The 15,878-nt window shown below is 51.9% G+C and overlaps 1 protein-coding gene across 6 annotated transcripts in view; it reads right to left on the reverse strand.

Moving 5' to 3' along the window:
• The window catches only part of cfap65 (cilia and flagella associated protein 65), a 212,756-nt gene that overhangs the window by 166,197 nt on the left and 30,681 nt on the right, over positions 1–15,878 (reverse strand). For all 6 annotated transcript variants that reach the window (XM_038790129.1, XM_038790130.1, XM_038790128.1 and 3 more), the window contains exons 3-5: positions 6,381–6,568; positions 3,462–3,564; positions 1,081–1,247 (exon numbers count right to left, since the gene is read on the reverse strand). In XM_038790129.1, the coding sequence (XP_038646057.1) occupies positions 1,081–1,247; positions 3,462–3,564; positions 6,381–6,568 (458 nt within the window). The remainder of the gene's footprint in view (positions 1–1,080; positions 1,248–3,461; positions 3,565–6,380; positions 6,569–15,878) is intronic.

Raw genomic sequence — 15,878 nt, forward strand, 5'->3', positions numbered from 1 at the left:
GGGCAGTTGAGAATCAACCACATTACAGTGGGTCAGGACTCACGTGTAGGCCAGACAGGGTAAGGATGGCAGATTTCCTTCCCTAAAAGTCATTAGTGAGCCAGATGGGAGTTTTCTGACAATTGTTGATAGGATTTGAACTCATGTTCCAAGAACATTAATTTGGGTCTCTGGATTACTTGTCCAATGACATTCAAGGTACCAGTACACCACCATATTCTCTCCGACAAAAGGGGCGGCATGGTAGCACAGTGGTTAACACTGTTGCTTCACAGTGCCAGGGACTGCGTTCGATTCCCGACTTGGGTCACTGTCTCTGCGGAGTCTGCACATTCTCCCGTGTCTGCGTGGGTTTCCTCCAAGTGCTCCGATTTCCTCCCACAGTCCAAAGATTTAATAATCTTTATTGTCACAAGTCAGCTTACATTAACACTACAATGAAGTTACTTTGAAAAGCTCCTAGTCGCCTCATTCCGGCGCCTGTTCGGAGACGCAGAGGGAGAATTCAGAATGTCCAATTCGCCTAACAGCACGTCTTTCAGTACTTGTAGGAGGAAAATGGAGCACCCGGAGGAAACCCAAGCAGACACGGAGAGAACGTGCAGACTCTGCATTGACAGTTACCCAAGCCGGGAATCGAACCTGGGATCCTGGCGCTGTGAAGCCATAGTGCTAACCACTATGCTATCGTGCTACCCACTGCTATTGTGCTGCATGTGCAGGTAAGGTGGATTGGCCACGCTAAATTGCCCCGTAGTGTCCAAATGTTAGGTGGAGTTGCTGGGTTACAGGGATAGGGTGGAAGTGTGGGCTTAGGTAGAGTGCTCTTTCAGGGGCCGGTGTAGACTCGATGGACCGAATGGCCTCCTTCTGCACTGTAAATTCTATGCTATAAAACCCAGTAGATTCTCACTCAATTTAAATCTGAGATTGATTTTTGGGATACCAGGGTACAAACTGATATGAAGCCGATGCTGGAAATGAGGTCAGGACACACATCACTGATGATCTCGCTGAATAGACTCGAGGGGCTGAAAACCCTTCTCCTCTTCCTGTGCTCCTGTAGTCTTTTGGCCTTACCTATTGTTGGATAAGTAAAACATGGCCTCTGAGGTTTCGAAGACCCCACAGGCAGGCAAGACCTGAAATTCAGGAATCTGCAAGTCGTGGGAGGGCAGAGTAGCCCGCAGCCGGACAGCAAACGAGCCGGCTTTTGACTCGAACACAATGCGATCCTCATAGTCTTTCTGCAAGGAGACAGAAATGAAGGCTATCCGAATAATAATCTTTATTATTGTCACAAGTAGGCTTACATTAACACTGCAATGAAGTTACTGTGAAAATCCCCTTGTTGCCACATTCCGGTGCTGTTCGGTTACACAGAGGGAGAATTCAGAATGTCCAATTCACCTAACAACACGTCTTTTGGGACTTGTGGGAGAAAACCAGAGCACCCGGAAGAAACCCACACAGACACTGGGGGGCATGTGCAGACTCCGCACAGACAATGACCCAAGCCGGGAATTGAACCTGGGACCTTAGCGCTGTGAAGCAACAGCACTAACCACTGTGCTACCCTGCTACCCGGATTTCTAAAGGATCTCATTGGAATGGGAAGGTGGGGGAGGGTGGGGAGGTGTAGAAACAAGTGTATGCTTCCATATCCATCTAAATGAAGTAGCATAGTGATTATACTACTGGGTTAATTCATCCAAAGGCATGAAGTCCCATCACACCCCCATACCCTCCATTTGGCCCATCTCCCCACCCCCTCCAAGCCACCTGCCCCAACCCCCAAGCAGGCCCCCCACACCCATGAGTGCAGCTAATGATGCCCCTTTTGTGTCCCCACAGGAAAAATTGGCCCACAACAGATGGGAGAGAGCGCAGACGGGCAGCGGGATGCCGGACATCAGAGTCCTCACCCCCTATGAGGAACGGGCCCTGGAGGTCGCGGGGGTGGCCAAAGACAGGTCAGTGACCACTGTAGAGGTCGGTGCACGGTGCAGAGGTGAGGATCCACCAGCCCCCTCAAAGATGAACTGTCAAAATGCGAGTTGTTAATGCATACAGACTGACCCATCCCTCCGACTGGATCCCAGGACCCAGCTGGGTCCCAGTCAGGTGCTGAACCTCTGGAACAGGTTTACCCGGAACTGATGCATACATTAGGGTGCGGCCGCGACATTCAGAGGAAGATGTTAGCGACATTCCAGCAAGTCCATAGCCAATTGGAGGAGTCCCAGAGGCTACGAACGCCGGAGATGGTGCCAGCAATGCGTGGCACTGAGGCCGACAGTGTTAGGGTGGCGACCACAATGGAGAGCCTGGTGCACAACGTTGGCAGCATGAATGGAGGTATCCAAGGCGTGGCTCAGTTGGTGACAGCCATGACTGAGGGCTTCGGCAGAATGTCCCAGCCACTGGGGGACGTCACCCAGTACCAGGTGGTAGATTCCGCCCAATGTGCGGGCTAAATCAGTGAGAAACTCAAAACGTGATGATGTATGTTTAGCTAGCGATGGGGAAGCTCGCCGGCAGGAAACTCCCAGGAAACCCCACAAATGACACTTAGGGTGGCTGTACCTGCCAGCAGGATATTCCGGTCCCACCGGCAACGCACAGGATTCCTGGCGATGAGGGGTGCATCCAACGAGAAGTCCTGTTGATAATGGTGGAACCAGAAAACCCATCTGGCGGGCCACCTCCGCTGCCAAAAAACACGCGGCAGGGTGGTCTGTAAATCCCGCCTATAATGTTTCTTATTTACTGTATCCTATTGCATATCTATTTCGACTTGATATCATCCTCTTTGAAGCTGAAGTTCACTTAGTTTGTTAAGTCCTTGCTCACAGCTATCTCATGCCCCGAGAGCCTCATTGTACAGAAATTGGGCTCGGTCTATCCGAATGGGGATAGTGCCCTGTAGTGTTTGATTAGCCGGGTGTTTCCCGGAGCTCAGAGTGCAGAGAAACATCCCGCTATCCAACACCCATCGGGGTAGATGGGGGGCCTCAACAGGGAACCTCCGGCCGAGGCGGCACTTAGTCCTGTTCCCTGCACCGCGGAATTCTGTTTGCCGTCAGTGGAGGAAGAGATCAGTGCAATCTCACAAACCCCCGACACAATGTAAGGGTGCCTCTCCCCCCCCCCCCCCCCCCCCCCCATATCACCACACCCACCCATCCACGCAGGACAGAAAGCTCAGTTTCACAGAGACCATTTTAAAAGGCTGCCCTGATCTCAAAGTGATAGGTCAGGTCAGCGAGCCCCCCCCCCCCCCCCCCCTCCCCAACATCGCCACACACCAACGCAGAGGCGCACACTGGTTGGAGCCCAGAGCAAATCCTCACGACAGAGCAGGATTCGTGCCAGGCACAACAAGGCCCCCATAATGTAAAAATGGAACTTAGATATGAAGTGACACGAACCGGCACCAATACTGTTCTGTTTTTCTTTACCTTCTCAAGGCCACAAAAGGTGACTGGCAGAGAGTATGAGGTCCCTGCACCCAGAACCACTGGCTTTGGGAACAGCGTGGTGAAGAATTCTGTGGATGGAGGTCTGTAAAACCAAAGAGGCAGATTTATAAAGAACAATAGTTTTACGTCTATATAGCATCCTTAACTTAGTGAGCAGTCCCTGGCGCTTCACAGCAGCAATACAAAATTTAACACCGAGCCACTTGAGGAGATATTACAGCAGGTGACTGTGGTGAATGTGTAACTGGTAATTCACACTATACCTTACTGTTGTCCCTGTGGGCCCCATCTGTGAGCCACTGTGCGGCTCTGCCCACAGGGGGAGATGAGGAGCATGTACAGGGCTCCGTCCTAGGTTCCGCCCCCTTTAGGGAGTATAAGTGCTGCGGTCCTGCGAGACCGCCCTCAGTATCATGCAGTCGCAGGCAGGCTCAGTTGTAAGCCGATTAAAGCCACAGTTTACTCCAACTCGTGTCTCTGAGTGAATTGATGGTCGCATCAGCGATCAAAACCTTGGTCAAAGAGCTGGGGCAGAAAGGAGAGGGAGCGGTACAGAGGCGGAGAGGTATAGGGAGGGGGTTACAGGCCTTAGGGCCTGTATCTTCTGTTGAAGATACAGCCACCACTGGTGTCGTGATAAAAATAGGCAAGTTCATGAGGTGAGGACGAAGAAATGTAATAATCTTGTAGGATTGGAGGAGGTTATAGAGATGGGATGGGGCAAGGGAATGGAGGAATTTGAACACAAGCAGGAGAATTTTGAAAAGTTTTAAAGGGAACTGGGATCTAATTAAAACCTTGAATGGTTGGACTATTGTGCTAATTTGGAACCCCACCCTTTTGTAACAATGTCAAGGCCTTGGAGAGGGCGCACAGGAATTCAGTAAAATGGTACCAGGAGGGAGTTCTGTTAAATAGATAGAAGAAGACGGGATTGTTCTCCTTCGAGTAGGTTAAGCAGAGATTCAATAAAGCTATTCACAATTATGAAGAGTAAATAAGGAACAATTGTTCCCAATGGCAAGAGGATCAGTAAGCAGAGAACACAGTTTCAGTAATTGGTAAAAGAGCTAAAGGAGATGCTCAGAATTTATTTTTTAAGCAGTAGATTGTTGTGATCACAAATGTACTGCCTGAACAGATGGCGGAAGATGATTTAATAATAATTTCCAAAACAGAATTGTTTCCGTATCGGAAAAGGAATACTTTGCAGAACCATGGCAGCAGCAGCGAGTGGGAGTGAGACACTGATTAGATAGTTTCCAAAGATTTGGCACAATGGGCCTCCTCCACGTATATGGATTATATGTTCATTACATTAACACTGCAATGAAGTTACTGTGAAAATCCCCTAGTCACGTTCCGGCGCCTGTTTGGGTACACGGAGGGAGAATTCAGAATGTCCAAATTACCCAACGGCACGTCTTTCAGGACTTGTGGTAGGAAACCGGAGCACCCGGAGGAAACCCACGCAGACATGGGGAGAACATGCAGACAGTGCACACAGGGCCGGCCCAAGGCACCGGCAACTCGGGCAGTCGCCCGGGGCGCCATGTGCTAGGAGGCGCCAGAGACTCGGGTCCCGCGCATGCGCAGTTGGGCCGGTGCCAACCAGCGCATGCGCGGTGGCCGCCCTCCCCCAGGGTGGCCGCCCTCCCCCAGGGCAGGCCCCTCCGTCCGCCCTCGGGCCCGCCCCCCCCGCCTCGGGCCCGCCCACCCCGCCTCCGCCTCGGCCCCCCCCCGCCTCCCCCCCGCCTCGGCCCCCCCGCCTCGGGCTCGGCCCCCCCCCTCGGGCTCGCCCCCCCCCCCTTCGGGCTCGCCCCCCCCCCCCCTTCGGGCTCGCCCCCCCCCCCTTCGGGCTCGCCCCCCCTTCGGGCTCGCCCCCCCCCCCTTCGGGCTCGCCCCCCCCCTTCGGGCTCGCCCCCCCTCCCCTTCGGGCTCCCCCCCCCCTCCCCTTCGGGCTCCCCCCCCCCTCGGGCTCGCCCCCCCCTCCCCCCTCTCCCCCCCTCGAGCTCGCCCCCCCCCCTCTCCTCCCCCTCGGGCTCGCCCCCCCCCCGCCCCCCCCCCCCTCCCCCCTCCTCGGGCTCGCCCCCCCGCCCCCCCCCGCCCCCCCCGGCCCCCCCCCCCCCCCCCCCGGTGCTGTGAAGCAACATGCTAACCACTGTGCTGCTGTGCCGCCCATGCCGGTGACTACGCATCAGCAGTACGTAATTGGCTATATAGTACTTTGGAACACTGCAGGTTCATGAAAGGAACTATAGAAATGCAGGTTTTGCTTTTCATTGTATTAAATGTTTTGGGTAGACTGCATGATTTGCTGAAGGTGTCAGTTGGATTCAGCTGCGCCCAACAACCCAGTCCATGCAGTTCCTCTCAATGTAGCCTCAAAACAACGTCCTACTTCCTGGCCGGGATTCTCCGGCCATTGGAATACTCTGTTCCTGCTGGCAGCGCACCCCCGCCTGCAAGTTTCCCGGCGACACGGGGTGACTTCAATGGGAAATACCACGGACAAGCGGCGGGAGTAGAGAATACCATTGCCAGCAAACGGGGCACCGCCGTGAAAGATGCGGATGGGGCACCGGAGAACCCACCCCCTCGGTCATCTCCATCCACTGATTTATTCACTGGGTTGGGGATGTGAAAAGTGTTAATCTTACATCTGTTGCCCCATTGGCAGGTAAATCCCAAATCTCAACAGAATCTGTCACATCAGTGAATGGAGATATAGGCAACTTAATAGGCATATGGATTTAAGCTTCCAACGTGCTCCTCAAAGCTCAGTGGTGCAAGCCTACGTGGCCCACAAATGGACATCGGCTTGGACATTCCAGGGCTCAATGGACATGGAAGTGATTTTTGACATCAAAGCTCCAGCAAAGTTGCACCGGAACTCACCTGTATTTGACTCTTTGAGTTTTGAACTGAACGTTCTTCAATACCAGATGTCTGGTGGACGCTATCCCCAGATCCCAGTTCAGCCATTCCAGGTGCTCCAAGAACTCAATTCCAAAAAAGTTTGATTTGATTGCCTTGCTCTTCTTCCTTCTTGAGATGTCGGTATTGGCTCGACTGTGAACATTCCACTGCAAAGGAGTCAGACGTAAAGTGTTAAGAGCTGACAAGATACAGAAACCGTTTCACCACTGCGACAGCAACCTCTCAGCATGAATTGGGCAATCAAACAAAAAAATTAAGGGCCTGACTTTGAATTGGTTTAAATTGGGCCTCAAATGTCGGAGGTACAATTCAACTTGGCAGGAGTGTAGGCAGCAAAATATCCTAAATCGGACATGAAGTTGATAATCTGGTTGTGATTAACTGGATGGGCTCTAAGCTCTGGAATTTCACCCCTTGAGTGAATTAATTCCGCCTAATTTCTGTTCTAAATCTGCCACCCCTTAGCCTAAAGCTATGACCTCTCATTCCAGAATGTCCAACAAGGAGAAACATCTGCTCCACATCTACTCAGTCAATCCCCTTTAACATCTTGTATACCTCAATTAGATCTCCTCTCGTTCTTCTAAACCCCAGTGAGTACAGGCCTAAACTGCTCAATCAAGTCTAGCTGCCGTTACAACTCGTCCACATTTGTGTGGACCAGTAACGATGCCTGGTCGAGGCCTCGCTGGGGCAGCCATTAGTTCCCGGGCCCTGGCAGAATACAGCACAGACATATTAAACTGAGCCTAATGGCTCATTTATATATGCTGATGTGGGTCACGCTCAGTGAGGGCGAGTTCCAGATCGCGATATCTCACGAGACGTCTCAAGCGTCACGAATTGCGTGAGAGGCCTCTCGGGAGATTCAACAATCACATTGCATCGCCAAGCCTGACGCAACAAGGCCATTAAATTGCGCCCCATGTTTTTGAGTAAATTCAAGACGATTGGAGAAATTTTCAACAAAGCAAGAAGACACGAACAATGTAACATTTGTCACATTTGCAGTACAAATTACTGAATGGTGGGTGCGTGGAATGCACTGCCAGCGGAGGTGGTGGAGTCAGAGCCATTAGGGACATTTAAGCGACTCTTGGACAGGCACATGGACAGCAGTAAATTCAAGGGGTATAGGTTAGGTGGATCTTAGATTAGGATAAATGGTCGGCACAACATCGTGGGCCGAAGGGCCTGTACTGTGCTATGTTGTAATACTTTAGAGTGGAGGTGGAGGGAGTGAGTGAAGTGGCTGATGTAGATGTTGATATGGGTAGAAAGGACAATGTTATTCTTAACTGCTTTGCCTTTTGCTTTTAAATTTTGAAACGTTCTCGGTAAGGAGCATTAGCAGTGTCAATTATTCTACAAAAGGCAATTCCAGAGCTTCATTCCATGTTTGTATCATCGTCTGTCGCCTGTTTTTTTTTTCTAATTGTCTGCTGATGTTATGAGATCTGCCATCATCTTGGCTGTAAAATGAGCCTTCTGAGGTCTTCTTCTGGTCCTATAAACCTGCATTGGTTTACATGTAAAGCCAGCCACATTGGCACATTGTAGAAGTGTTAGCCGGCACTTTGCAACTTCAAATCCAGGAGCTGTCCTTTCTTTTTTTGGATATGTAAGTATTTTCTTCCAGAACAGCCTGATTTGTCTGCCTGAAAGACCTGCTCTGCCTTGTAGCCTCTCTCCTCAATGTAGTCCTGCAGCACCTTGGGAAACTCTCTTGCAGCTGAAGCATTTTCTCTCACCAATTATACAGCCCAAAACACTTTTTAAAATGTTCAAGCCATCCTGTACTGGCTGAGAATCCTTTGGAAAGCAAAGAAGAGGCACATTCTACACCACCTTCATCGACGTTATTAGCACCAGTGACACTAGCACGACCCTCCTTACTACTTTTTATCTACTGGAACAATTCAATTGCTTTACTTCTAATGATTTGACCATTAACTAGGGCCCTCCTTTGAAGTTGGCTGCTCTATCCACAGGTTTAGCAACTTCTCCATTTCCTGCAAATGTGGATCTCTCCTGCTTACATAAGTTAACTTGGCAATACAACTAACACTGGCCCTTACACTTTCTTCAGACTGCTTAACGCACCTGATTGTAGATTCATTGACATTGTACGAGGAGAGGTTAGATAAACGCGGTCTGTTCTCACTGGAATGACAGAGGTTGAGAGGCGACCTGATAGAGGTCAACAAGATTATAAGTGGCATGGACAGAGTGGATAGTCAGATGTTCTTTCTTAGGGTAGGAGAGTCAAGTACCAGGAGACATAGGTTGAAAGTGCTTCGGGAAAAGTTTAGAACAGATCTGCGAGGCAAAGTTTTTTTCACAGAGGGTGGTAAATATATGGAACGCGCTGCCTGGGGAGGTGGTGGGAGCAGGTACGATAGTGGCATTTAAGGGGCATCTCGACAAATATATGAATAGGGTGGGAATAGAAGTTTACGGACTCCTCAAGTGCAGACAGTGTTAGTTTAGGCAGGTATCATGGTCAGCGCAGGCTTGGAGGGTCAAAGGGCCTGATCCTGTGCTGTATTGTTCTTTGTATTCCTTGGCCAACCGTTTTTATTCAACCAAGGATTGTGACTTTATGTCCAAGCGCCTTCACTTTCTCGGGTCGTTTTCTGCTTGACTGACATTTTGAATAAAATGCTATACTGTGCCAGTACTGTAAACTACTGGTCAAGGGCTTACTGTATCCTGTAAATCACAGCAACACACATACAGTTACAGATGACGCATAGGCTGTGTGCACAGAAACCTTGGGCGCTATTCAACGGAAACATTTCTAAGTGTCATTTTGGGTGTTCATTGATGGCCACATTGGCAAGTTTGTGGCCCGTATTCAACAGCACTTAGAGGTAGGCATGAGCCCCCACATGAGTTTCGCTATTCCTGGCTGTCTCGCCATCTGATTCGCCAGACTGGCACCTCAGCGCCTCAGCGCTAACGAGGGGGAGCTGCTTTTAAACCCTCCCACACCACTCACTCCCAGTCAGCACACAAGCATGGCTGCATAGACCTGCTCCTCACTTTGGCGATGCCGGTCTGGCCAGGCTTTTCGGCGCTGTGGATGTGAGATGGGACATCCTGTTCCCCGAAGGGTCAGCAATAGCGCCTGGGAGGCAGTGGCAGCGGCTCTCAGTGTGGGCAGCATGATCTTCGTCCATGTTGGAAGACCACGACCTCCACTGAGCTGCAAGGATAAGTTACTCCCTCTCTCCTGGCATCCTGCCACCCCTCAAAATCCAAAACCCCCCATCTCCATTGGCTGACACCTCGCACCCTCCCCACCCTGATCTTCTTGCTTGTTCCTCAGAACTCCCTGGCACCCACCAGCACAACCCCTTCATGTCCAGATGTGGTGCCCACGCATGCCACCTGCTGGAGACCCCCTAACCCCTCAAGCATGCGGCTCACAATGCCCTTTCTTTGTCCCTGCAGGAGAAGATAGCCCACAATAAGTTGGAAAGGGCCAAGACTGGTGCGGAGTACCAGAGATTCGAGTCCTTACCCTCTATGAGAAACGGGCCATGGAGATCGCTGGGTTGACCGAGGAGAGAGCAGTCATCGACAACGAGGTTGGCCTGCATCACAGAGGCGAGGCTCCCCTGCCCCTTCACCCAGATCACCTGTCTCAAGTGAATATTTCAAATCAGACAAACTGATCCTTCCATCTCACTGACCATGGGCGAAATTCACCGACCCCACGCAGGGTCGGAGAATCGGCCGGCGGCGGCGTTATTCCCGCTCCCGCCGTGTTTTGAATTTTCCGAGCGGCCAAAAACCGGCGTTGTGCAAATCCCGCCGGCAGCCTCTGAGAACAGCTGGCGCCGGCGGGAAGTCATTGATTTTTCACAGTCAGAAATTCTCCGTGCCGGATGGGCCGAATTCCCGCCGACGTGGCCACGGGTCACGTCGGCGAAAAACACAGTACCTTTAAAACGGCGTCAACCATTGATGATGGTTGACGCCGTTCAGTGACCTCGGGCGAGTGCGGGGAGGGGAGGAGGAGAGTACCGGCGTTTGGGGGGGGGGGAAGAGAGAGTACCGGCGTTTGTGGGGTGGTGGGGGGGGAGAGTACCGGCGTTTGTGGGTTGGTGGTGGGGGGGGGAGAGAGTACCGGCGTTTGTGGGGTGGCGGTGGGGGGGGAGAGAGTACCGGCGTTTGTGGGGTGGCGGTGGGGGGGGAGAGAGTACCGGCGTTTGTGGGGTGGTGGGGGGGGAGAGTACCGGCGTTTGTGGGGTGGTGGTGGGGGGGAGAGAGTACCGGCGTTTGTGGGGTGGCGGTGGGGGGGGAGAGAGTACCGGCGTTTGTGGGGTGGTGGTGGGGGGGGAGAGAGTACCGGCGTTTGTGGGATGGTGGGGGGGGGGAGGGGAGAGAGAGTACCGGCGTTTGGGGGGGGGGGGGAGTGAGTACCGGCGTTTGTGGGGGGGTGGTGGTGGTGGTGGGGGGGGAGAGGAGAAAGGGGGAGGGAGGAGAAAGGGGGAGGGAGGAGAAAGGGAGAGGGAGGAGAAAGAGGGAGGGGAGGAGAAAGGGGGAGGGAGGAGAAAGGGGGAGGGAGGAGAAAGGGGGAGGGAGGAGAAAGGAGGAGAAAGAGACTCTTCAAAAGGTTGTTTCTCCCCAGGATTAGAAAAGGTGCCTTGATAATTCACAACGCAGAACCCTTTCTGCGCTGTGAATTATAAAGGCAGAACCCAGAAACTTTGCCAAAAGTTTTTCCCTCTGTCTCCGCGCGTTTTTCCTGTTGTTGTGAAACTGACCTGAAATCGCAGAGGCTGAAGCTGAAATAGACAAATCCAGACACATCTCCCACCCCGGGATCCCAGCATTTCCCTCTGCATTCTAACCAGGCAATATTCCTGGGTTTAGGCAGATTGCAATATACTCACCAAAGCCCTGCTCTCAGCCAGAGGACGGACGGGACTCCCTCTCTCTGTCTCTCTCTCTCTGTCTGTCCCCACAATCTCCCTCTCTCTCTCTCTCTCTCTCTCTCAAACAAAGACAAGGCAGCTGGGAGGAAGGGGAGCCTTGAGGAAGATCTGCTGATGCCCCCATCCAATGGATGCCCGGGGCCAACGCACCATCCCCCCCCCCCCCGCACGCCGCTACCCCCTACCCCTTCCCCCTACCCCTATCCCCCCACCCCTACCCCCCACCCCTACCCCTACCCCCCCACCACCACCCCACAAACGCCGGTACACTCCCCCCACCACCACCCCACACACGCCGGTACTCTCTCTCCCCCCCCCCCCCCACCCACCACCCCACAAACGCCGGTACTCTCTCCCCCCCCACCACCACCCCACAAATGCCGGTACTCTCTCCCCCTCTCCCCTCCCCCTCCTCCTCCCCCCTCTCTCTCCCTCCCCTCTCCCTCACATCCCCCCGTTCCCTCCCCCCCTCTCCCTCCCCCGTTCCCTCCCACCCCCTCCCCCCTCTCCCTCCCCCCCTCTCCCTCCCCCCTCTCCCTCCCCCCTCTCCCTCCCCCCCTCTCCCTCCCCCGTTCCCTCCCACCCCCTCCCCCCCTCTCCCTCCCCCCCTCTCCCTCCCCCCCTCTCCCTCCCCCCCCTCTCCCTCCCCCCCCCTCTCCCTCCCCCCCCCCTCTCCCTCCCCCCCTCTCCCTCCCCCCCCTCTCCCCCCCCACACAAACACCGGTACTCCCCCCCCCCAAACGCCGGGCGACGTTGATGATGTCGCCCGACGCGACACTTCCGCAGCGCGTTAAAATGACGCGTATCGCGTCAGTCCGCTGCTGGCCCTTTCGGGAACGGAGATTAACGGCTTAAAAGAAGGCCCCGACGCCGGAGTCATCCGCACCGCTTTTGCCCGCCGGAAATGGGCGTCGTGCAGGTCTTCGCAGAATTTCGCCCCATATCAGAGAATCAGAAAATCTCTACAGTGCAGAAGGAGGCTGTTCAGCCCATCGGGTTTGCACCGGCCCTTGCTGCGATAGAACACTCTACCTAGACCCAATCCCGAACTCCCAGCCCCGTAACCCCACCTAATCTTTGGGCAATTTAACATGACCAATTCACCCAACCTGCACATCTTTGGACTGTGGGGGAAACTGGAGCACCCGGAGGAAACCCACGCAGACACGGCGAGAACGTGCAAACTCCGCACATTCACCCAAGGTCAGAATCAAACCTGGGATCGTGGCATTGTGAAGCAACAGTGCCAACCACTGTGCCATCCATTGTCTTGCAGGATCTCTATCGGATGAGGCCGTTCCACTAGGAGTCATACCGCCCCTCAGCCCGCATTCCCCCACCCCACCCCACAACCGCCCCCCACCACAAGCCAAGATCACCTCAGTGGAGAGCTCTGAGGAGACCACCATCGAGGCATCACAGCTATCACCGCCACCTTCCACCAGCACAGAGACACACATCTCAGCGGTCAACATTAATGCATGCAAGGCGACATTCGTGCCATCTACTTCCCCCAGATCTGTGGCTTCCCAGCAATGGCATAGAATCATAGAATCCCTACAGTGCAGAAGGACTGCAACCCATTGAGTCTGCACCAACCTTCCAAAAGAGCACCCTACACAGGCCCACACACCCACCCTATCCCCGTAACCTCACCAACCCTTTTGGACACTAAGGGGCAATTTAGCATAGTCATTCCACCTAACCTGCACATCTTTGGACTGTGAGATAAAACAGGAACACTGGGAGGAAACCCACACAACCCAGTTGTGCTTGCTGGCAAACCTTGCTCTGCACACTCACCCCCGGCCATATCCCGAGCCCCTAGACCCCAAACCCAGAACTCTGCCGGGAACATTAGACAGGTGCTCCAATGCACCTCCCCACCCTGATCCACACACTTACTCTTTGGCCACGAGAGGATCCCCAGTGCTGAAGCCTAGCTCTTAGTGTTTAATTGTTAAAGTCCAAAAGATTTGACTCGAATCACTAGCTTTCGGAGAGCAGCTCCTTCATTCACCTGAAAGCTAGTGATTCGAAACAAACCTATTGGGCTTTAACTTGGTGTTGTAAGACTTCTTACTGTGCCCACCCCAATCCAACGCCAGCATCTCCACATCATGTTTAATTGTTGGCAGCTGCCACTATGGTCCTGACACTTCTAGAGTTCAGGCACGGTATTCAGGCTTCAAAGTTTCTTTGAGATGCAATGCATGAATCATCCTCTGAGACATGGGATGTGTACCCTGGAGTGGGCACTCGAGAGTTGAGAAAATTTAGCTTATTAAACGGTCAATAGTTTAATAACATTTCACACTAACCATTGAACAACAAGAAACATCACCGTTTCACGTTGGTACCAACCAGCTTATTTGCACACAAAAACAACAAGTACACGGGATCACCCTCGTAGGTTCAACAGATAGGGAGGATAAATTTGAGAATGTGTTATCACGTCCAGAACTCTGTCATAGAAATGATCTGCCCATCAATGTGTGACTTGTTCCACGTATCAGTGTCATTCTCTGTCCAGGAACCGCAGCTGTGCAGGCCCCTCCCACACGGCCCAATCTCACCGGAACCAAATCCTGGCATCCACATATTCCACTGCCGCTCAGTTGCAAGGTGCAGTTGAACATTCTTGACTTCCAGCGTGTTTAGCCCGTGGTGACGTGCCAGTTACATGCAGCACTCACCACACCAGCAACAAAAGTGTCAGCAATCTGTTATGTGAGAGTACCTTTAAGAAATGGATGTTTAAACAATGTACCTTCAAGAAATGGAGCCGCTCATATTACTGAAGTGATGTCAGAGGGTGGGGGTAGCTGAGTTGAGCTCACTTCTGCTTTTGTTTCAGTTTGAGAGAAAGCTGCTCAAAAGTGCCTGGCTGGTTTGCTGTGAGCTGTTTTTGGTTTCAGTTTGAGAGAGTAGCTGAAAAGTGCCTGGCTGGTTTGCTGAGAGCTGGTTTTGGTTTCAGTTTGAGAGAGCAGCTAAAAAGTGCCTGGCTGGTTTGCTGAGAGCTGCATGAAGACAAAGAGCTTGGGCGTGTCTGTGTTTGCAGTGAGCTGGATCTGCTGTGATCTCTGCCAGGAAAGACTATCTCTGAATCATTTGGGTGATTTAAACTCATAATAGTAATGTCTTTAACCTGATGTGTTTCTGTTTAAAGGTGTTAAGACTTTTGGAGGTTTGAAGGAACATTTTGAGGGATTATTTAGTGTTGTATTATTTTTGGGGTTATCTTTGAAGTAAGGGGTGTTAAGAGATCCAATGTTTATTTTAAAAGGTTAAGTTGAATTCATGGAATAAACATTGTTTCGTGTTTAAAAACCCACGTGTCCATAATTGTAATACCACACCTGGAGACCAAGCCGTGTGCTTCAAAAGCAACAATATATTAAAGGGAGAGGTTGGTTGAACTCCGTGATACATTTTGGGGTTCTGAAAACGCCGCTCCCATTACAAATCTGCAAAAGCTTTTTTTTAAAATGGCGTCATCAGGTGGTTCATTTGGATCAATGTCACGCACCAGGTCCCGCAGAGTCTTCTTGTTTCGAACCGGATTGCCTTCTGGACTCAGACATCCCCCTGCGCCTGATGTTCCAGTATCTTGGAAAAAGTTGTCCTTCTTTCCGGCTACAGAAAAGGAAGGAAACAGCAACAGCAGCCTCCAGGCATTTGCAGCCACCAGGAGGAGCAAGCAGCAAACACAACCTACAGCTGTGAAGGGCTGTCACAACTAACAAGGTTAATTGATCATTTGCCTTCAGTGCAGCTGGAGGCTGCTCACAGTCAAAGGGCATGAAATTGACTTTCAGCATTGAAGGCACAGCAAGGCTCTAACCTGGAAGTGTTTGGTGGGGCAGATAGGCTGCAGCGTGCCCCTGTTATGGATCTCCACAATATTTAAAGATGGCTTGAAATAGGCCACTGTATTTGACTTCAATCTCCCTAATGAGATTGAAATGAATGCAAATTAGGGTTAATGAGCTGCTTGCCATTTTGGGGCGAGATCCTGAACTCGCCATTGAGAGTGGGCCGGGTAAAATGCAATCTGGTTTGCGCCTGGCGTGAATCACAATTTTAGCTTTTCCGCTATTTAACCAACGTGTCCAGATCTGAGGTGGTTGAATCGCATCCCTTGTTTTTATTTTCTAACTTCTAAATGCCAGTTTTTTATGGTTTTAGTTTTTCCTACAAGTGGAACGCTCTCTCCACGTCCACTCTATCTAGGCCTCACAGTATCCTGCAAGTTTCAATAAGATCCCCCCTCATCCTTCTAAACTCCAGCGAGTACAGACCCAGAGTCCTCAACCGTTCCTCATATGACAAGCTCTTCATGAAAATAAATGAAATTAAAATCGCTTATTGTCACATATAGGCTTCAAATTAAGTTACTGTAAAAAGAACATAGAACATATAGAACATAGAACTGTACAGCACAGTACAGGCCCTTCAGCCCACGATGTTGTGCCGAACTAGTCTGAAACTAAGATCAAACCAACCTACT

Source organism: Scyliorhinus canicula, chromosome 2, assembly GCF_902713615.1.
Source record: "Scyliorhinus canicula chromosome 2, sScyCan1.1, whole genome shotgun sequence".
Taxonomy (NCBI): domain Eukaryota; kingdom Metazoa; phylum Chordata; class Chondrichthyes; order Carcharhiniformes; family Scyliorhinidae; genus Scyliorhinus; species Scyliorhinus canicula.